The sequence below is a fragment of the Geotrypetes seraphini genome, chromosome 8, assembly GCF_902459505.1.
Source record: "Geotrypetes seraphini chromosome 8, aGeoSer1.1, whole genome shotgun sequence".
Taxonomy (NCBI): Eukaryota; Metazoa; Chordata; class Amphibia; order Gymnophiona; family Dermophiidae; genus Geotrypetes; species Geotrypetes seraphini.
Genome location: NC_047091.1, coordinates 71,381,999 through 71,405,492, shown reverse-complemented (window position 1 = coordinate 71,405,492; position 23,494 = coordinate 71,381,999). Strand labels below are relative to the sequence as shown.

The following is a 23,494-nucleotide window of genomic DNA, read 5'->3' as shown; positions in this document are numbered from 1 at the left end:
AATCAATGTTGCCTCGGGTCCTGTAATTCACTGGATTCCAGTAACTGTACTATTCTCTGTTTTAAAATCATTTCCATTAATTTACGTACCACAGAAGTCAGACTTATTGGCCTGTAGTTCCCTACTTCTTTCTTACTTCCACTTGTGGAGAGAAACTACATCCACCATTCTCCAATCCTGTGGTACCACTTCTGACTCTAGCGAAGCATTAAAAAAGGCAGCCAGCGGTGCCGCTAGAATTTCCCTAAGTTCTCTCAGTACCCTTGGTCCAGGAAGCTAAGATGCTCACAATGACACCATCCATACAGCCACACATTCATCTCCAGGATGCAAGCTTCTCTACTCTAACCTTTACCCTCGACAGGGAGGACCAATGAGTACACCACCTGCGTACCTGACTGCTTCACCTTCTCTCTAAGAGCCATGAAGTCACTTTTGATACATTCGGAGGGGTACTTCACAGTATCTTTAATGCCAACATGGATGAGTAGCATTGGATAATAGTCATTAGGCTTGATGAGTCTCGGCAACCTTTCTGTAACATTTTGAATTTTGGCACCAGGCAGACAGCACACCTCCCGGGATACCATGTCTGGTCTGCAGATGGATGTCTCTGTACCCCTCAGAAGGGAATCACCAACCACCACTACCTTTCACCTCCTAGTGGTCATGGATCCAGCAAATTTGGGGATTTCAAGCTTTGGTCCTTCCTCTCCCTGGGATGCTCTCACCTCCTCCACTTCCAGAGCTGCATACCAGTTCTTCAGTAGGTGGAGTCATAGTATCAATCCTGCAGGGTCTTGTAACCTGAGTCCAGCTGTTCTCCATCAGCCCGACCTCTTCTTCCACACTGCTGGAAATCTTTGTTGCCTCGTGAATCATCATGAAGTGCAACAAAAGGGAATATAATTTCATAACTCTGCACACTGTAAAGGCTGTCTTATACTGGTTGCAGAAACTGGGAGGAAGACACATAAATTGCAATAAAACCCTTCTTGCACTTTTTAGCAGAGTATGAAGGATTGAATTTATTGAGGGCCCGATATTCAGCCGCCAACAAGCAACACTTTGAATGCCTGTTGCCAGCAGTCAACCTGAATATTCAATGCCATAGCCATTTCCAACAGCTCATTGAATATTTGAAATTTTCAACACTGGCTAGCGCAAGGCTGGTTAAGTCAATATTAAGACTTAACCAGCCATGACTTAGCAGGCAAAGATAAGGCCGCATAAAAAGCAGGCCTATTTGCCCACTAAGCCTGCCTGGCTGCTTACGTTTTGACTATCGGGACCAGTGGTTCCCAAACCTGTCCTGGGGAACCCCCAGCCAGTCAGGTTTTCAAGATATCCCTAATGAATATGCATGAGAGAGATTTGCATACCTGTCACTTCCATTATATGCAAATCTCTCTCATGCATATTCATTAGGGATAGCTTGAAAATCTGACTGGCTGGGGGTCCCCCAGGACAGGTTTGGGAACCACTGATCGGGACTTTAGTGGTCACACCCCTGGAACGTCCCCAACATTGGGGGGGGGGGGTTTGGTGCTAACCAAGCATTTTTAGCAGCAATAACCAGTTAAGTGAAGCAGAAAATACCCAGTTAGCTGCCAGTTGGAAACCATTCCCAGCCAGTTAACTCACACTGAATATCTGTCGATGTGCGTTCTGTTGGAAATACAGAGCTGCTTTGGTAAGAAAATGTCTCCCATTTCTTTGCTAACCAGGCCACAGACATGTAGCCCTGCAACTCCTTAACTGCTGCACCCAAGCATCCTGATCTATTCTTTGTTCCTCCAAAACTAGATGTGAACAGGTTGAAGGAAAACTTCCCTTCTAATGTTCTTAATTTGTCAGTATTTCTCTAGTGTCAGTATTTGGCCAGTGCAATAAGTGTTTAATTTTTAGTACCAGCCATGGCATTTAATAAAAATCACTGATGGCTGGATAATGGAGCTGAATACACTTACAGACTGCTGACCGTCACCAGCTCTGAGGATTGCCGCCAATACTCAACCACCATCACTATAGCTAAGCAGTTTAATTTAGGTCATTTAACAATCCATCTAGGGCTGGATTCTATAAATGGCGCCATTATTGGCGGTCACCTAAAAACAGCTGCCAACTGTGTGCCAATCACAAAATGGTGCCTTTACAGAATCACAGCTTTCATCAAAGGTATGGAAATGTAGGCCAGGGTTTGTTTTTTTTAATTGTCTTTATTAGCAACTGCAAAGGGACATACAACCAGGATCAAAGTAATCATAAAAACATAGCAAAGGCCTACATTTCTGGCACCTACATGTGACAAGAATCGCATTTATGAAGACACCTTAGAATGCCTATGGTCATTTCCGGCATTAACCATGCCTACTTTGACCTTAGGCTTTCTAAGGCACCTTGGTAGATGTGATGAAGGTGTTGTTTTTCTAGGCACCAGTAGACGCCTTCATTTTTGTTTTAAAAAGGTTTTTAATTTGTTTTTAAATGGCTTTACCTATTAAGTTAGGCACCTAACTTAAGGCGCCATTTACAGAATAAGGGCCACAGTGCCTCGGCAAAATTCACAACTAGAGCACTTACCTGAAGAGTGGTGTCCGCTATCAGGATGAGTTCTTTTGAAAATCTGGCCCAGAGAGATTATATGACACACAGAGCAAACTTAAATATCCCTGAGCCAGGCAGATAACGGAGGTGGGAGTGGGTGGGGAGGGAGGGACTGGATTTCCTTACTCATCTCTCATAACTGGCTTAAAACCAACAAAATAAATATGAGTCTTCTGTTACATTTTATTTTTATGTTACAATGTATACAGAGAAATTCAGAAACTTTGGTTATATATGAAGTAGTTTAGCTCAACTCCCCTCAGTATCCATAAGGGAGGAGTCCATTTATTGTACGTTCACAGAACCATACAAGGAAAAACCTTTGTTTTGCAGATCACTGGAAGAAAATTTGCTCAAAATTAGAAAGAAGGAGAAGTCCAGCAGAATCTCTCACTAGATGCAATGGGTCAATTCTCAAATGGATTTATCCAATGTTTAGGTTTACCGGCAGCCAGTAACAGGGCAGTTCTATAAAATAGGCACCTATATTTATGTACACATTATGCATGGAAATGTTTAGAATGCTAACATAAACAAAACCTAAATACTGTATTGGAAGATGGCGGGCTATAAGTATCATATCATATGTGGGCACATACGGTAGATGCGTAGATACAAACATGCTGCTTAATCACTGTTCTGCAAATATCCGCTTATGTTGCATATTTGCAAGAGAGACATATAAAGGGTAGAGCACAGGCAGGCCGCAAATTTGCATACATAACTTGTAGAATACTGGAAGATACCAATGTAGCTGTGGAATTTAGACACTAACACACCAGTCCTATGGCTGACATAGAGGAGTAGCCTAATGGTTAGTACAGGAGCCTGAGAACCAGTGGAAACAGGTTTGATTCCCAGCAACTTATGACTCTGAGCAAGTCTACTAACTCTCTATTGCCCCAGGTACAAAATAAGTACCTGTATATAATATGTAAACCACTTTGATGGTAACTACAGAAAGGCAGCATATCGAATTCCATACTTTTTCTCTTTGTTCCATAAAGTTAAGCACATTAATATCTGATTAGGCTAATATTCAATAACAGAAAAGTGCCTACATTCCTTTATACAGGGTGTGCCAAAAGTAGGTATATGATATTTATTCATTATTGTATAGGTATAATACAGTATTGAATGATAATCAAGTAAAAGCGAAACGATGTACTGTAACTGATACAAAAACCATCACAAAAATTGATATTCGTGACACCTGTAAAATAAAAAGAAATAATGAATAAATACCGTATACCTACTTTTGGCCCACTCTGTAGAATAGACTCCAACCGGGTGCTCTGTGGGTATCTAATTTTAGGTGCCCTATTATAGATTTATCCTCTAAATCAGGGATGTCAAAGTCCCTCCTCGAGGGCCATAATCCAGTTGGGTTTTCAGGATTTCCCCAATGAATATACATGAGATCTATTAGCATACAATGAAAAGCAGTGCATGCACATAGATCTCATGCATAGTCCTTGAGGAAATCCTGAAAACCCGACTGGATTGTGGCCCTCGAGGAGGGACTTTGACAACCCTGCTCTAAATGTATAACTCTGCTATTGGTATATTTCAGCCACAATGCAGATAGTGCTGGACTCAAACTGGCCAATATGCAGACCGTAGGAGGCAGGCTGGCTAACTCCCATTTCTGGTGACTGGCATAGAATATTTGGTGGGGAGGGAGGGGGGTTGGCCAACTCAGACTTAACTGGCTAAGTCAATTTTAAGTGCTGGCCGGTTAGGTTATAGCAGCCAAAGGTCGGACTGCTATTTTCATGGCCCAATTTGGCCGCTAAACTTGGTCAGTTATTGCGTGATATAGCCAGTTAAGTTTTAGCCACTAACCACAAAATATTCAGAGAGGATAAACCAGTTATCTCGCGCTGAATACAGTCAAACCTCAGTTTGCGAGTAACGCAGTTTGCGAGTGTTTTGCAAGATGAGCAAAACATTCTCGCAAATCTTGTCTCTCAAACCAAGCGTTGATTCGATTTGCGATCACCCCCCCCCCCCCCGACAACCGTCATCGCTCCCCCCCCCCGGTGCAAACCGGTACCCCCCACCCGAACAGCATTCAGCCTTACCCCATATGGCACCGGCACGCAGCCTGGTGCCAGATGGGGTAAGGCTGAATGCTGTTTGGGCGGGGTGGGGGGGCGTGGAGCAGCGCTGCTGGCCTCGGGGGGGGGGGGGAACATATCAAGCGAGTTTCCCTTACTTCCTATAGGGAAACTCCCTTTGATATACGAGTAATTTGGTTTACGAGCATGCTTCTGGAACGAATTATGCTCATAAACCAAGGTTCCACTGAATTTGGATTTAGACGGATAAGCGCTATTTAACTAGTCAGCGCCATTTCTGGCCAGTTAAATAGTGATGAATATTGGCTGGAAAATGTGTCTAAGGACTTTAACACTATGCATACGGAGGGTAACTGTGTGTGATCGCCTCCTTTTAAGCACCCCAGTGCTGCGTGGTGAAAGCATCTGGCGCCCAGATTCCATTACAGAATACTAGCACAGCCCTGTATCAGGGCACCTAGGCCATAGACCTGACCTAGGCCATAGACCTGGCCTAACTGCGGATGCCTAAGTGCAGCAAGGATGTGCGTAACTGACAATATACATTAAGGAGTGCATATAAGTGACAGCCCACCCCTGTGAATGCCACCTTGCATTTACGTGCTGTGCCACTAACAAGCACCTGTACAGAACAGCACTTAGGTGTTTTGCTACCACTTACCCACGTATTCTGTATCCTTAAGGGTAAATTGATTAAGCGGCACTAACTGCATTAGCATGTGTTAACCGCTAAGATACCCATTGTATTTCTATGGACATCTTAGCATTTCACGCACCCTAATCATTAGTGTTAGCATGCACTAAATCGGTTAGTGCCCCTTGATGAATTTCCCCCTTAGATACGTGGTGAGTAAATGAGGGTGCCCTGTGCAGTGGCACAGCAAGAGTGAAAATGCACCTGGGGCTGTGGCGCCCCTCCCCCTCCCCTCCCCGCTCATTCCCCACCCCCACACCATGCACATGCCCCTCCCTCCCCCCCCCCCCCCCCGGCACCTCTTTAACTTTCCTGGCACCAGCAACATCACCAACTTGCTGCCCGCGTCTGCGTCGGTTCTTCCTCTGACATCACTTCCTAGACACGGGACCCGGAAATGATGTCAGAGGGAGAGCCGACGCTGGTGCGAACAGCAGGTTGGAGTTGGGGGGGAGGAAAGTGAAGACGCAGACGCGTGGCAGAGGGAGGAGTGGAAAGGCAAAGAGGAGGGTGCCGGTGCCCCCACCAAGACAGACCCCCCCTCCCCCCCGTATAGAATCATCCTGATAGTGGAGGGAGGTTGAAGCAGCAAAATGATCCATATGGCATTATATGATTCCGCTATATGGGTAAACTGTACAGCTGCTTAGACCTGGAGGTAACTGTATAATCCCCCCAATTCTATGAATGGCACACCTGTATATGGGCACATACCCAATTTAATTGAGGAACGAGCCTATTACCACCAATCCTTGGACACCAGCAATCAATTATTGCTGTTAATTGGCAACAGTTTGGATTTATGGGCACATCGTGCTAGGCACGATTTTATAGAGATGTTTTGCACAACTAAAGATGTGTGCGGTGTTACAGAATTCAGGGGATCCGCATCCAACTTATGCATGGGGATTTGCAGCAAGGTTCAGCTAGTATAAAAACCCTCGTGCCTAAAATTGAATACAGATCCCGGTGCTATGCACTTTTCTAGAATGACACCCAACTTGGAGTGGCGTCTAAAGAATAGCACTCATTTTTGGGCACCATTTATTGAATTTAGACCAATATGTATGCTCGATGCTACTCATTATCTATATTAAGGGCAATTCTATAACAGTGGGCAGGGCATGGAGAGCCATGTCAAACAAGGCCCTAGTAAGGGGCTTATGATGGTGGAGGGCGAGAGGGCAGATAAAGAGGGTATACAGAGGACCCGAACTGAGGTGGAGAGCAGCCTGTGTCTGTCTCATGTCTTGTTTTCTCGCCCCTGCCCTCTGCAGAACACGGACGATCTCCTGGTAGCCTCGGCAGAGTGCCCGAGTGACGATGAAGACCTGGAGGAATGCGAACCGAGTATAGGTGAGTTCCCGCCTTCCTCTCCCTCTCTCTGACACCCCCTACCCCGCTGAAAGCCAGATAATATCAGAACAGCTTTTGAAACTCAGCAGCATTTTCTCAGCCCTGGAGGAAGAGGAGGAAGGACCTGCCATGGTAGAAAGTAAATGAATTAAAAAGTGAGACGTTTTTGTATTTTCGTCTCCCTCCCTTCTCTCTTTTGCCAATCTCCTTTTATTGTCTCCCTCTCTCTCAGTTTTCCCCTACACATTGGTATCCTGTTATCCTAGACATCCAGGTTCTTCTACATCACCTCTGATTGTGGCATTCTTTCTTTCCCACCTCATCTTGCTCGTATTCCAAGGGCTCCTTCCCCTTTCCCAACATTCCTACTTCTGCTACTACTAATCATTTATATAGTGCTACTAGGCATACGTAGCACTGTAAACAAACATGTTGTCCCTTCTTGAGAGAACTTTACAATCTATTCAAGATAGACAAATAAAGGATTAATGCAGGGGTCCCCAAAGTCCCTCCTTGAGGGCCAAATCCGGTCGGGCCTTCAGGATTTCCCCAATGAATATGCATGAGATCTATGTGCATGCACTGCTTTCAATGCATATTCATTGGGGGAATCCTGAAAACCTGACTGGATTCGGACCTCAAGGAGGGACTTTGGGGACCCCCTGGATTAATGAGTACATTTATTTTGGACATGATTCGCATGGTCACTGAACCTGCAGATAAGGGAATAAGAGTTAAAAGCAGCCTCAAAATGTGGGCTTTAAGCCTTGATTTGAATAGGGCCAGGGATGGAGCATGACATTTAATAATAATAATAATAATAATAATAATTTATTTTCTTGTATACCGCCCAACCAGTAGTTCTGGGCGGTTCACAACAGGAAATACTGAGACATTTCAGCACATGGTACAATTTCATAGAACACACTATCTACGTACAATCTTAAATTATATAATAGAAGTAATATAACTGTTAAAACCATTCAAATACAATATTAAGATTTATTTAAAAATTAATAACATACTGTGACAATAAGAATAGAAACATAAAATTAATATTCTTATTTGTCAAATAAATATGTCTTTAGTGATTTCCTAAATGTGAAGTAAAAATTAGATTGAACAATCATCGGACTTAGCCAGGAGTTCATCTTCCAAGCTTGATACTCCAAAGTCCTGTCTAAAAAGGTCTTAAAACGACAGGCCTTTGGAGTAGGGAAGATGAACTTTCCAGAATTTCTAGTTCCTTTTGTTGAGTAAGAAAGTTTCAGATAGGGGGACAAATATGAAGGAGATAATCCAAAAAGCACCTTATAACAAATGCATCCAAACTTCAAAAGCACTCTGGCCCCAAAAGGCAACCAATGCATTTAGATTCAGGAAGTGTATTCTAAGCATGTGGCACAGCAAGACTGAAGGAACATATTCTGGTATTGGTGGTAGAGAAGAAGGGAAAGGAGAAGAATAGCTTTACAATCTGTAAGCCGTTCTGAGAGAATGGGATAGAAAATGAAATAAATAAGTACTCCTGGGAAGGGATATAGGAAGAGAGGAGAGATAACGAGGAGCTGCAGAGTGAATGCATTTGTACAGTAAGTCTGTAAGAGGAGACTGAACTATACGGAAATGAATAGGGAGCCAATGAAGTATCTAGAGGAGAGGGGTTATGTCAGCATCTATTTTTAAAGAGTAAAAATAAGGAGGAAGCTTCATGCAGCAAATTAAAAAATAAAAAAAAAAAATTAGGGTTGTATGATCCTGATAAAAGATGCATTATTATGAACAATATCTCTTCTAATGTGTAATAGAGGTTACTAGGCACCAAAGGAAGGAAACATATCTTGTGAACCATCTCTGCACCAATTTCCACACCAGTCTGTTTCCACCAGCTCAGAACAGAAGCAGGGTAACTTGGAAACTGGAAGGCATGACATACAGAAAGCAGATCTGAGAGATGTCCTGGATATGAGAAACCTGGGAGAGCTGACCCTTTCTTTGAGGATCAGAGGGGGCAGCGTCAAGCCATAAATTCCACTTTCTATTCATTTCCTGACCTACAGGGTCCTGACCACCACCAGCAACACCATCAATCTATGTCTAAGTAATGAAATCGCTGGAGCTCTATAGATTGGGGGTCATTGGGCAGATGAGCAGAGGAAGGGGAGAGCCTGATAAATTACAATCCCAGCAGGCATCACCTGCTCCTTACCCACTGTTTCCGTCATACTGAATCTGGTTCCCCCCCACATACACTTTCTGGCTGTTGTTCCAGGCCCTTCACAGGTACCTAAGCAGTCTGAGCAGAAGACTATAAGAAAAGAGGTAACCCCTTGTCATTTGAACCCATCAAGATTTTTCCCTACCACTCCCTTCCCAGCCATTACTAAAACCACTGCTAAACAATTTAATAATGCTTCAAGATGTGCCCAACACTATAGAGACACATTGAGCAGAAAGTCCCTGCACAATGGAGCTCACAGTCTAATGCACTGAAGACAAACAGAGGATCCAACACAGCCACTGAAGTATAGCCAAGATGTGAGGCCAGAATTTTCTCTCTATATACTTTTCCTGTTCATCTATTAACAGATGACTGATTACAGTGCAGTCTGTTATTGAAATAGACCAGTACAGACCAAGGGCTAGATGCACTAAACACAACCGGTGTGGTTTGCTGTGGGCTGACTTTTTGACCGATTCCGAAACAGCAATCGATGCTCAAACAAGTTTGCATGTAAATGATTTGTGTGGAGGTTCGCCATAATCTCCGTTCGATCAATCACTGAGAGAGTGACTCTCACACCTGCTCAGAATGGTCCAGTTGATATAGCGATAATGTATGCATGCACCAGATTTGCTACATCAGACACCTCTATGGCAGCTGGTCCTCCCTCTTCAATCACCATCATCATTACCTCTTCCTCCCAGGGAAAGAGCAACCTGCATAAATCAGAACCTACAACCGCCATCCATAATGTTGACCATTGGAGCGCAAAGCACACACGATTAACAAACGCTGGCATTTTACGTGCTTTTAAATAGTACAATGAGGGCAATCCCTTGATGCTTTGCGGAGAAGTAGCAGCAGACTACGCAAATGTGGGGCATAAATGAGGGTGGTGCTGTATAAAGTTCTGGCCCAGCTTGTACATATTGTAATCATGAGGAACGGAAATTTTAGCCTTCTCCCATTGGCCCCATCTTTCGCTGCTCTCTCTTTTATATTTTACGCTGTTAACAGGCTTGCATAATACACACGTGCTGACAACGTGCATATACATCCCTGCTATTGTAAAAACTGTATTTATGGTATCAGTGTTATAAATATTATATTAATGTCGGGGCTGAACTATTGGTAAGACACATAAGTGACTGGTCTTGACCAGTCGCTTTTTTTGGATTGCTAAAAGCGATCAATTATTTTGTGCATCGTGAGTCAATGCTAGAGCATCAATCGTTCTGCTAGTTTACATGGCATATCAATATTAATAACCGTATTTGCATGGCTAGATCAGAGAATGAGAGATCGTGCAGAAAATCACGCAGTGAGCCATTTTATGCATCAGGTTAGCAAATCCAATCATCGCTAAACCAGTCAAAAACGGTTTAGCGACAATCATTAGACAATCGCTGACTTTAGTGCATTTGGGCCCTAGTGTTCTAGCATGGAAGCACACTTCCTTATGAGCCAGAACCAGTTCAGGGGACCATATACTAAAACTTAGTGTGCATTAAAAGCTAAGAAGCTCATTTTAAAGCTATAGACTTTTTAGCTTTAGCGTATGTTAATTCCACTAGCGTGTGCTAAGTTTTAGTAAAAACTTACAGGTTGGAGGTACTCCACTCTAAGCCAGTATTGACCCATTTGGGGGACACAACCCTCTGAGCCAGTATAAGCCAGTGCCTCAGTACGGTATTAAGTTTCAAGTTTCTTTATTTTTGATATACTATCAAACAAGTGTCTAAACGGTATACAATATAATGAGATTTTAAAAAAGAAATAAAAAGGTTAAATTAAAAGCAATATCTTATCAAATATTAAAAATACTAGACAAGTTCACATTGACGTACTAGTGGATAGAACCAGGATTGTCCAAAGGTATTAGAGGATCCTTTACCCTCTCAACCAGCACAAATTTAATATCACACCATGGTGTTGGGGAAAGGTCTTTCCTCTGTGATGCTACTTATTCCGTGTGCCAAGATGGCATTAGCACCTATTCTTCTGTCTGAACTAGTACTGATCCAGTGTCCCAGCACAGTGTTAACACTCTTCCCAGTGAATCAGAACTGATCCAATATACATTACTAGCATATTCTAGAACCCCAAAATAGTATATGGAGGCACCTCCCTTCGCTCTCAATTAGCAGCATCGCAATGCCTCTTTACAGTGCTAGCGATGCTCGTTCCTAAAGTCAGTACTGAAACATAGAAATGCAGTCCATAATGGCAGAAAAAGGCCATCTGCCCCATGCAGTTAACCCAGTCATCTTGTCCACACTGTCAAGAATTCATTCCACCTGCTTGGCACAGATTATGGTAAGCCAAGCAGAAAAAAGAAGACCCAATATTCCACAGGAAACGGAGCAGTCCAAATAAAAACACAGTGTGGAAACTACAATGTTCTTGACTTTCCTTTTATTTCTTGCAAAAATCTTCCAACAATGTTAAAAATTGATCCACATTGATTACATTGGCATTCAACGGACCCGACACGGGCCATGTTTCAGCAAACAAGTCTTCCTCAAGAGTCCAATAAGGAAGTATTGATTGGATATGCAAATGTGGAACTAGTTATTCAAATCTTGAAGGGACGATATGAAGAAACAAGCCAAAGGCACGCCACTTTACTGTTATATGAATGCCAATGTAATCAATATGGATCAATTTTTTACATTGTTGGAAGATTTTCATTGTAGTTTCTACAGTGTGTTTGTGGTTGGCCCAGATTATGATCACACTAGGTGTGTGCAACCCAAACTTTCATTTTATTTCCTTTGTCATGTAAAGGGATTTTAATTTCATTCTTTTATTTTTAACAATTATTTTTGTTTCAGGGCAAGTTGCAAATAGTGTGCAGTCTTTGGAAAGAAGGCACATTAGGTGTGAAGAGAATGCAGTATTCATGAAACAGAAAAACCCTGAAAGTTCAGGTTTTTGTCTGTTGTTTGGGGTCAGAATGACATGGAAATGCCATTATAAGAAAATGCTCATTCCTAATGGAGAGGGACAGGTTCTTCAAACTTTCGACAACTACAAGAACAAGAGGGCATTCCAAAAAATTAAAAGGGGACAGATTCAGAACCAATGCTAGGAAGTTCTTCTTCACCCAACGGGTGGTGGACACCTGGAACGCGCTTCCAAAGGGAGTGATAGGACAGGGTACGGTATTGGAGTTCAAGAAGGGATTGGACAATTTTCTGAAGGAAAAGGGGATAGAAGGGTATAGATAGAGGGCTAGTATACAGGTCCTGACCTCATGGGCTGCCGTGTGAGTGGACTGCTGGGCATGATAGACCTCAGGTCTGACCCAGCAGAGGCACGGCTTATGTTCTTATGTTCTAATGACCATTATTAGATTTTTCTTTGTCTAGAATGGTCTTTTTTGTCTTCCACTTCTGTATTCTTTCATCCTAGATAGAAAACCATGCATGATCCCCATTTTGTTCTTTCCAGCACCCCCATTTTCCCATATCTAGCCTCAGGACCAGCCTTACCAATGTGACTGTATTTTTCGCCCATAGCCCCACTTTTCAGCCCCTGCTGACTTATATATTGCACCTTCATTATACATAAGCATATTTTACAGTAAACAGACATCAAACAGAACATGAATTGAATTGTAAACCCTTTTGGGTGAATCTCTTCATGAAAGGTCAGTTAATAAATCTAAACAAATAAATATGAAATGACATGAAAACTTAATCATTGACATTCATAATAAAGAATAAAAATATAAAAAAGTACAAAATTTAGTCAATAGGATATTGAAAAAGACAAGGTAGACCACAGGCATTTCATCCTAGAAAAAGCTATGCCAAGCAGATAAACGTTCAGTATTCTTTGAAATGTTAACAGATTGTTTTCCTGCTGCAATTCAGGGGACATTTTATTCCATACAGTAGGCCCAGTTACAGAAAAAAAAAAAATCAGGACCTCATAACCATGAGCTGTACCTCCCTAATGGAAGGGATAGTCTAATCATCCTACATGTTGCGAATGAGGCACATGAGAAGTAATGTGCTAGTGAAAAGCCAAATGCAAATCCATTAGGCAATCAGAATTTAAAAGCTTTGAATGCTAAAAGCAACAACTTAAATTGAGAATGGTGGTTTGCTATCACAAATTACATAGGCAATGGCATCCTGAAGTATCTGTAATGGCCTCGGAGCAATAGCTGATAACCTGCATATAGTGCATTACAGTAATCTAACATAGGAAGCACTGCATCACATGAATTGTCACTTGAAAATCTTTGAGAGCCAAAAATGGATGCAGCCTACGAAGCACTCATAATTTAAAGAAAGCAGAACATACAGTTTTTCATAATCTGGGATGCATGGTAAGTTTAGTATTCCTAGCATACAGGTACAGAAATTCCATTGAACATTATGTAATGGGGGGAGGGTGCAAGATCTAATATAATCTGTGCAGAATAAGCACTTCAGATTTGTTTATGTTCAATACCTATCCATTCCCAGACAACAAGGCTTGTACAATAAGAAACTGCGTAACTAGTGTAATATCAATCAGACCTAAATAGAGACATTGAAAAGTTATCATCAGCGTATAATCTAAAAACCATATTTAAGTGTTGTATCAATATACAGAATGGAACCAGGTATATCGTATTCTCTCTAACAATCGCCTGGATTGTTATTAGAAACAGTGGATTTTCTGAAGTCTAGGGTGGCTTTTAATGAAGGCAAAATTTCTCTCCTCCACCCTGGTCCCCTTTAGTAACCAGCATCGCTCTCCTCCACACCCCCCCCCCCCATCCCACCATCGAGATCACTGGATCTCTTGTCTTACGTCTTCTTTTACTTCTTCTCATGGTTATGTCACTTGGCTGGTACAGGGCCTTGAGCACTTGTGCATGCTCAAGGCCCTGCACTAACCCACACCAGAACCATGAGTAAAGGTAAGAGGGATCTGGTCATCGGTGGTAGTGGGGGGAAGCATGGAGGAGAACATTGTCATTTACTGCAAATTCTGAGGGGTGGGTTATTATTGGAGGAATCTAAATGTGGCTATTAGGATTAAATTTACAGAGCTTTTTGATGCTGAAACAAAGGAGTGGGCTATTATTAGAGGGAATACAGTAAGTTAAATAAAACTGATTGTAATGTAGAACTTTGTGAAAAGCTTCAGTTTAATGCAAACCAGACAAATTGGGTAATGATAAAAACAATAAATGGATCACATGCTACCTCTGGCAATCTACTGAACAATATATGGCACTATATCAAATGTTGTTTTTAAATCTAAAATTTGTATTATAAAGGTGCCACTAGTTCTCTCCAGAGCTGGAAGAGTGGTATCAGTGACAGAGACCAAAACTGATGCAGGGCTGGTGCGAGTCCAAACTGGCATGGCCTTCAAGAAATGTTTTAAATTGTCCATATAGAATCTTAGTCCAATACCTTACCCAAAAATGGGATGCTAGGAATGGAACAATAGTTACTGCAATCTAGAGGCTCCACTAAGAAATCCTTTAAAACTGGATGTATACTTGCCGATTTTAAAAACTTGCAAAGCACTCCAATGGGAACCAACTTTTCAAAATGATCAAGGATACTTAATCCAATGGAAATTGTTCTTCCCTGGGCACAGCAGCAGTGGTGGGAATGCTAGGGGTAAATGCTGGTGAATATGGGGTGGGGGAGAGAGGGGTAGCAAACGCTGGTGGAAATGGTTTGGAATGGAGGAGAGAGAGGGGGGTATTGTATTGAAGTGGGAAGACAGGTTCTAGATAGAACAAGGGAGAGAGAGGGCAGATGTTGGGGTGATGGGGTACAGAGAGGAGGGAGATGATGGAATGGGGAAATGAAAGAGGAGATGCTGGATGGAAGGTGAGAGGGAGAAAAGGGAGACGTATGGAAGGGGAGAGATACAAACAGGATGGAAATATTGATGGAAGGGGAGATGCTATATGGAAAGGTGAGGGGGGACTAAGCTATATAGAGGAGGAAGACTGAAGCATGGATGGAAGGAGGGAGAAATAAGAAGGATATGATGGAAGGGGAGAGACGGGGCAGACTATATGGAAGGGGGAAAAGACAGAGGAGGGAGATACTGATGGAAAGGGAGAGATAATGCAGAGATGCTGGGTGAAAAGGGGGAGAGGAGGTAGATGCTGAATGGAAGAGGGAAGAGAAATGAGCATATATTTGGGGGGAAGAGAAAGGAGGGGAATAGTGATGGAAGAGGAAAGAAAGGGCAAACAGTATAGAAGAGGGAGAGAAAGAGGGCAGAGTTAGTGAAAGACTGAATAAGGGGAAGTAAAATAGAGCCAGGGTGAGGGAAAGAAATGGAAAGCTGCCAGTAGATTGTAAAAAAAGAGGAAACTTGAAGACTAGATAGTAAGAATGAGTTAGAAAAATAAATTGAAGAATGAGATAGAAAAATAAATTAAAGAAAAAGAGAAATGCTGGAAAGAGACTTAATATGGAGGAAAGCAGAAACCAGAGAAATGAATGGCCAGAACATAAGGGTAGTAAAAACAATTGTATTTTTAATTCAGGATAAAGTAGTGTGGTACCCTTGTTTATAAAGGTTAATAAATAGAAATAGAAAATAGAATTAAGATGATATTTTTTAATTGAATAATTTTAATACATTTTTGACCAGCTGTCAGAGGCCAAAACCTCCTCTCTCAGGTCAGGACAACTTACTGTCTTGACCTGGGGAAGGAGGTGTTGGCTTCTGAGAGCTAAATGAAAAATGTTTTAAGTCCTTTCAATAAAAAATCATCTTATTTTCTATTTTTTAAATTTATATTTGTAATTCTTAGATTGTAATGTACAGTTTGTAATGTACCCAATCAGGGTAATGTAACAGAAAATTTTTGCTCACTTCAACTCAATCCTTTGCTCGCAAAAAATATTTTTTTGCTCACATGAACTTGTCCTTAGAAGGAACATCGATCACAGATGCAAGATGTTATATACGTAATGTTTAAGTTGTGTGTTTCGTGACCAGGCATTTAGGCAAGTTGGATGTTCCGCCTAGGGTCAGCCCAGTACACGCAACTAACCGAACGGCTAAGAGAGACTGGTAGAAAGTAAGGGTAAAGTCCATTCAAAAATTCCAGCACTACTAATGTTCTTTCTGCAGCAAAATTTTTATTAAAGGCAAAACAAAATATATGGTTGAGAGCCAGTCCACACAATAGTCCTTCTTCAAATAACTCCAACTCTCTGAGCTTCAATCAGCTCTTTTTATCTCATGCCTCGTTATTGTCATGAAACCAAAAAGGAAGAAAAAACCACGACCACTTTCTTTTAGGCCAGGGGTAGGGAACTCCAGTCCTCGAGAGCTATATTCCAGTCGGGTTTTCAGGATTTCCCCAATGAATATGAATGAGATCTATTTGCATGCACTGCTTTCAAAGCATATTCATTGGGGAAATCCTGAAAACCAGACTGGAATACGGCTCTCGAGGACCAGAGTTCCCTACCCCTGTTTTAGGCTGTCAACTTGGCACTTCAATCTCAGCTAGGCTTTAGGAGCCAGTGATTACATTACATTAGGGATTTCTATTCTACCATTACCTTGAGGTTCAAGGTGGATTACAAATGGTTTGTCCGGAGATTAGAAGTATTTAGGGAGTAGTTTGTACATTTCTTTGAATTGTTAAGGATTGCATCTGAGTTGTCATGATATTAGAAGTTCATATGTAGTAGTTGCAGGTGATGCTTGGGACATTTCTGATTGAGTTAGTTCGGTTTTATGTGTTTTTTGAATAGAAGTGTTTTTATTTCTTTTTTGAAGATTTTGTAGTCTGTGGTCGAGGTCAATAGGTTGTAGAGTTGTGGGTCGAGTGTTGCAGTTCGAATGGCTAGGAGGTTGTCGTACGTTTTTTTTCTTTTGACGTTTTTGGTTTGTGAATGGTGTGTGGGTGGATTGAACTAGTCGATTGTTCCAATAGGCTGGGCTGTCTCCGTTTATTGCTTGAAATAGTAGGCAGTAAAATTTGAAGTGTATTCTTGCTTGTGATCTTGACTTAAATCAGTTCTGGGCTCCTTACAAGGAATGGCAGGCCACCGGCTTAGCTATGCTTCTGCCATCACTTTATTCTTACAGTTCATAACTTTTCCTTTCTTTGCCTTACAACCAAACTTTGGCACTTGCTTCAGCCAGTCCAGTATACTACCTTAAACTGTGACAGGCAAATTCTCCACAACCATCAGTCTTTCTCTTCTCATCTGCTTTACTAAGCAAACCTGAAAACACTCCTGAGCCCTTTTGGGAAGTAAGCTCAAGAGTGAGGGATTCTGCCACCCAAATTCTTAGTTGTAGTGAACCCACCCAACCCCTTCACGTTATAATGTGAGAAAATTTCATGTTACTACATCATCATTCAGTAGTCTTTTGGTTAAAGGAATTTATGCTTTTCCTTAGCTTCATAGAAACAAACAACACTGTGGGGTGGTCAACGCCACAAGGGCGGTCCACACTCCCACAGCAATGGGCCTTGGTACCACGACAGTACAAATGTTTTCAGCAAAACAATGTGGAACCAATCCCTGGACTCCCAGGAGTTAAAACGATGTTGTTTATTAATGCAAAATTAAAATGCAATACACAATGTAATAAAAGTCAGCAAATAGCTTCAAATAATAAAGTCACTTGCTGTAAACAGCAATCCAGACACTACAAGGGCCGTGTTTCGGCAGTATTTGCCTCCTTCAGGGATCTTCAAATACAGCAATAAAAACACAGCAGCTTCACAGAAAACATCCAGGGCGTTTAAGTTTGGGATGCTCTAAAGCAGGGGTGTCCAATGTCGGTCCTCGAGGGCCGCAATCCAGTCGGGTTTTCAGGATTTCCCCAATGAATATGCATTAAAGCAGTGCATGCACATAGATCTCATGCATATTCATTGGGGAAATCCTGAAAACCCGACTGGATTGCGGCCCTCGAGGACCGACATTGGACACCCCTGCTCTAAAGAATCCCCAAGAAACTCCTTCAGCTGTTAGCTAACAAAGTCCTAATTCACTGCTGCCATGTGAATAAGGCCCAAATTCTGTAGCCGGCGGCTAATGTCAAGCACCCATTTTGGAGACGCCCAACTAGATAGGCGCCTATCTAAATTTATTAAGAAGCTCAATTAAGCTTCTTAATCAGCATTAATCGAAATTTAGGGGCCTAGCAAGAAAGAACGATTCTGCAATAAGGCGCCTCTAAAAATGTAGGCGGCCTTAAAAAAAAAAAAAAAAAAATAGGCGCTATACACGTTAGGCGTGGACATGGTTACGTGTTAGGCGCCTTGTTGCAGAATCACTGCTCATAAGCGTGCTTAAGCACTCAGGCGCCTAACTTTTAGTTGTGCCTAGAGCTGGCCTATTTATTGGGCGCCTCCAAAATAGGTGCCGCTCAGCCTGATTCATTAAACAGCACCCAATTTTACTTGAATTGCGCTGAACAGTGCCTATTTCGGCGCCTAACTTTTGGGCGCTTCTTATAGAATTTGCCCTTAAGGGCAAATCCATGTTTTGCAGCTACAAAAAAGGGAGCGTAGAGAAGAATCCCGTTTTTCAGGAAAGTGCCTTATATGGGAGAGGGTAGTGAAGGAAGACTCCCTAGTATCTTGGTGTTCACTCTCAGTCCTCAAGAACTGCCAACTGGTTAAGTTTTTAGGATATCGCTAGTGAATATACATGAGAGAGGTTTGCATGACTCCTACCTCCAATGTATGCAAATCTCTTTCATTTTAATTCATTAGGGATCTCCTAACTTGGCGGTCCTCAAGGCCTTTGATGTGTGTAGATTCTGCCTGATTTGAATTTCTAGGTTGCGATTCCTGAATTGATTTCTGAATTGTAGGCCCTGTCATTTGTTTGAACAAGGCTTATACCAGGACCAGATACTTTCTGTGTGAATTTGCTCACTAGTACCTAGTACCAGGAAAAGAATAATGTTTGAAGAATCCCAAACAAGGGTTTTTCTTTTAATGAGGACTTACGCCAGATACCTCAGCGGCAATTCTTATGTTCCCTCTTTCAAAAAGAATCCAGGGAGCATGGGAAGCCTGCCTGCCCTAGTTATACCATATAAGGACGGGATTTGGAATTTATATCACACCTTTTTCAGTAGTAGTTCAAGATGAGGTATTTTCATGTCCCTGGAAGGCTTACATCCTAATCCCCTGAAATTCAGCACATTTAAAGACATTGACTGCCACTGGTTGAATTTGAACTGAATATTCAATGCTGATCCATGTCTGGGCACCAGCACTGAATATACAGAGGTCTTCAGTGGTCTTGGAAGTTATGCAAATGCCAGCACCTGTCTGATGATATTCAGTGCCAGTGCTCACATATCTTCCAGGTCCACCCTAGCACCGCTTGGATTGCACCAGGACAGTCAGAGTCAATACTCAGTAGCACTGTGAATATGCGCAGTTGCCCACTCAGCATGGGTAAAGTGGACAGAAGGCCCTCCTTCCACTTACACTATGCCAAATATCAATTCCTAAGTGTGTGCTTGAAGCAGTGGAGGATTAAGTGACCCTCAAGGATCTTCAGAGGGATGTGAACTCTGCCTTGTTTCTCAGTCATGTGCTTTAACCATTAGACTATTTGTCTACTCCATAAGGATCCTCTGTTCTTACCCCATGCTTTCTTGGAGACCTTTACTGCTTTTACGTCCACCTCACACTCCAGAAGCATATGCGAGACACCCATCACGCCTTCTGTGAAACAGTATTTCCTGCTGCTCCTGTTTAGTCTTCCTTGTACAGCCTCATTTCATGAAGCCTTTTGTTCTAGAATTTCCTGTTTCCACTCTGCAAAACTGAGAAAATTGTCGCCTTTGAATTGGAGGCTCGCTCTGTGGTAGCTGCCATTAACGTTTGTAGTGTTGAACAATGGGCTTTAATTAGATACATTATTTCCTGTAATGTTTCCCCAAAAAAGCTTGTCACTTGTGCGCAGAGAGCTCAGAGGGCACACACAGGTGTACAGAACCTGTCACCCCGTAGGACTGAAGGATTCAGGTGAAGGACATAGGGCACAAAGATAAGGGGATGATTTCTCCACTTACCTTTTATGCTTTATTTTCTTACCTGCTGAAGTGCTGTAGTAACAGTATATCCTAATTTTTTAGTCTTTTAATTTCAATTTTTCATTTTAATTCCAGTGCTGTCTCTGAAATGATACACTTTCTCTCATAGGCCTAGTCTTATATCACTCTAATTAATCAATTGCGAACCGAGTCGAGCTCCTTTGGGAGATGACCCGGTATATAAATTGAAGATTAGATTCTGCCCTATCATTTTAGGTTTCACCTGCCAGCTTCTCCTGTACATTTTCCCTTAGGCATTTAAGGGGGCAATTCTGTAAAGTAGGTGCCACCATTTATGCACCAGTTGCATGCATAAAATGATTAGAACAATGCACCTGTGCAATAGTCTGCATTTTACAGGTAGGCGGGCCCATGGATGGATTCTGAGCACATAACTTATAGACTGCTGTAGGTTATAGATGGCATAAGTGCTCTTGTATAAATAAATAAGTGGGAATACACCTGGATACACCATTGGCAGAGGAGGAGGAGCCTAGTGCAGGGGTAGGCAATTCCGGTCCTCGAGAGCCGGAGCCAGGTCAGGTTTTCAGGATATCCACAATGAATATGTATGAGATGGATTTGCATGCACTGCCTCCTTGAGATGCAAATCTATCTCATGCATATTTATTGTGGATATCCTGAAAACCTGGCTCCGGCTCTCGAGGACCGGAATTGCCTACCCCTGGCTTAGTGGTTAGAGCTCTGGGCAGACAACCAGGGAAGCTCAGTTCAAGTCCTCTTCTGGTTGTTGTGATCTCGAGCAAGTCACTGAACCCTCCTCTGCTGCTTCAGGTACAGACTTAGATTGCGAGCCCTTTGAATGGATGGATCATGCCACCGAGTCGGCCGCCGATTGATGGCAACGTGCACAGTGAGGAATCTGCCCTGCGATGTTTCACGGCAGAGTACAGGAGTGGTTTGCTGTTGCCTTCTCCCGTGCAATGCGTGGCTCCAGTATGTTGCCACTGCCCAACATAGGACCCAGTGGCGTACCAAGGGGGGGGCGGGGGGGGCGGTCCGCCCCGGGTACCAAGCCCTGAGGGGGTGCTCCCGGTCCGGTCCAGTTACCCCCCCCTGCGCCGGGTGTCGCGTCTGGAAACAGCCTGCAGCAAGATCGCGATGCCAGAGATCTTTGCCTGCTTCGACTGTTTCCTCCGCCACGGTCCTGCCCCTCCTCTGATGTCAGAGGAGGGGCGGGACCGCGGCGGAGGAAACAGCCGAAGCAGGCAAAGATCTCTGGCATCGCGCGATCTTGTTGCAGGCTGTTTCCCCAGGGCAGTAGCGTACCAAGGGGGGCGAGGGGGAGGTCCATCCCGGGTGCCGCCTTAGGGGGGGGTGCACAGCTGGCCCGGTCCCTATCGCGCTCCTACCCTCCCAGCGAAAGCAGCATCGGCGCCATTATCGAAAAAGGTAATGGCGCCAGGCCTTGGAGCACCAAGGCAGACCGCTTCTCCCCCCTCCCAGCCGAAACCCCGCTGACCATCCTATCTCTCTCCTCCCCCAAGTGAACCTTTCTGACCCTCCCAGCGAAAGCAGCAAACCTCCCTCCAGTAGCGTCGGCTTTATCCTCCCTCTGCCGCATCACTGATGACGTCATCAGTAACGCGGCAGAGGGAGGAGAAAGCCGCGAAGGAGGTTTGCTGCTCTCGCTGGGAAGGTCGGAAAGGTTCACGGGGGGGGGGGAGATAGGAGGGTCAGCGGGGGTTCGGCTGGGAGGGGGGAGAAGCGGACTGCCTCGGTGCTCCATTACCTTCTTCGGGCAGCAGCAGCGTTTACAATTCGCTGCTGTTGCCGGCTTCAGGCCTTGTTCTCTGCCGGGTCCTGCCTACTTCCAGTTTTCATGAAGACAGGACCCGACAGAGAGGAAGGCCTGAAGCGGGCAACATCAGTGAATTGTGAATGCTGCTGCTGCCCGATGAAGTTCAGGACATCAGGACATCGGGGAAGGAGCAGGGAGAAATCGGCTGCTGGCTTGGGGGTGAGGGTAGGGAAAGAATCGTGGAAGTGGAGAAATCGGCACGATGGCTTTGTGCAGGCTAGGGGGAGAGAGAAAGAAAGGAAAAAATAAAGAGGGGGGGCCAGGGGGAGAGAGAAAGAAAGGCAGAAAGAAAGAGGGGGACCAAGGGGAGAGAAAGAAAGGCAGAAATAAAGAGGGGGGACCAAGGGGAGAGAAAGAAAGGCAGAAATAAAGAGGGGGTCAAGGGGGAGAGAAAGAAAGGCAGAAAGAAAGAAGAGGGCCAGGGGGAGAGAGAAAGAAAGGCAGAAAGAAAGAGGGGGACCAAGGGGAGAGAAAGAAAGGCAGAAATAAAGAGGGGGGTCAAGGGGGAGAGAAAGAAAGGCAGAAAGAAAGAGGGGGGCCAGGAGGAGAGAGAAAGAAAGGCAGAAATAAAGAGGGGAGCCAGGGGGAGAGAGAAAGAAGAAGGATCAGAAGAAGGACCAGAGACTCATGAAATCACCAGACAAAAAAGTAGGAAAAATGATTTTATTTTCAACTTAGTGATCAAAATGTGTCCGTTTTGAAAATTTATATCTGCTGTCTATATTTTGCACTATGGCCCCCTTTTACTAAACCGCAATAGAGTTTTTTAGCGCAGGGAGCCTATGAGCGTCGAGAGCAGCGTGGGGCATTCAGCGCAGCTCCCTACGCTAAAAACCGCTATCGCAGTTTAGTAAAAAGGGAGGGGGAATATTTGTCTATTTTTGTATAGTTGTTACTGAGGTGACATTGCATAAAGTCATCTGCCTTGACCTCTTTGAAAACCCGCGGAATATAAATGATAATTAACATTTTCTCTGCGTACAGCGTGCTTTGTGTTTTTAAATTTTTATTGTTGGTAGATCATTTTGACTTGGCCACAAAGGTAAGGGGGAGGGAGGGAGGGGAACTGCTGAAAGACATCTAATAATCCTTGCAGGCTTGACTGCAGGGAATTATTTTTGTAAAATCATGTTTTGTTATGTGACTGGCATTATCTAGACTTTAATTTCTATGAATGAATAGAATGAAAATGATATAAAATTACTTGCTTGTTTTTATGTGCGTGCGCTGAAGGAAAGTGGAGAGAGAGTGGGCTGAGGATGCTGAAGGGAAATGGGGAAGAGAGTGGGGAGAAGACGCTGATTTATAAATTGACAATTGTACAGAATATTGTTTCTTTTTATACTTTAATATAAACAATTCAAGGCTTGTGTGGATGGAATCAGGTGGTTTGCGGGGATGGGGACCGAGCTTACGGGGATTAGTCCAATAAAATTGTATTTTTTTATATCTCATTATTTGTTTTATTTTTATTTGTTAATTTATAAAGTGGTGATTGTTATGTATCAGTTTTTTCAAATTTACATCTACTGTCTTTATATTTTGCACTGTATTAGAGGACATGTGTTACTGTTTTTTGTGGTGTTGCATTGTATCCAGGGTCTGGTTTCTTGGCGGATCAGTTTAACTTTTGTCTACATATT

At 43.2% G+C, this 23,494-nt stretch overlaps 1 protein-coding gene across 1 annotated transcript in view; it reads left to right on the top strand.

Annotated features, from left to right (window-relative positions):
* Nucleotides 1-23,494, top strand: part of NRXN2 (neurexin 2) — a 1,565,743-nt gene that overhangs the window by 1,502,562 nt on the left and 39,687 nt on the right. Inside the window, exon 20 of the mRNA XM_033953607.1 lies at nt 6,660-6,738. Coding sequence (XP_033809498.1) covers nt 6,660-6,738 — 79 coding nt within the window. The remainder of the gene's footprint in view (nt 1-6,659; nt 6,739-23,494) is intronic.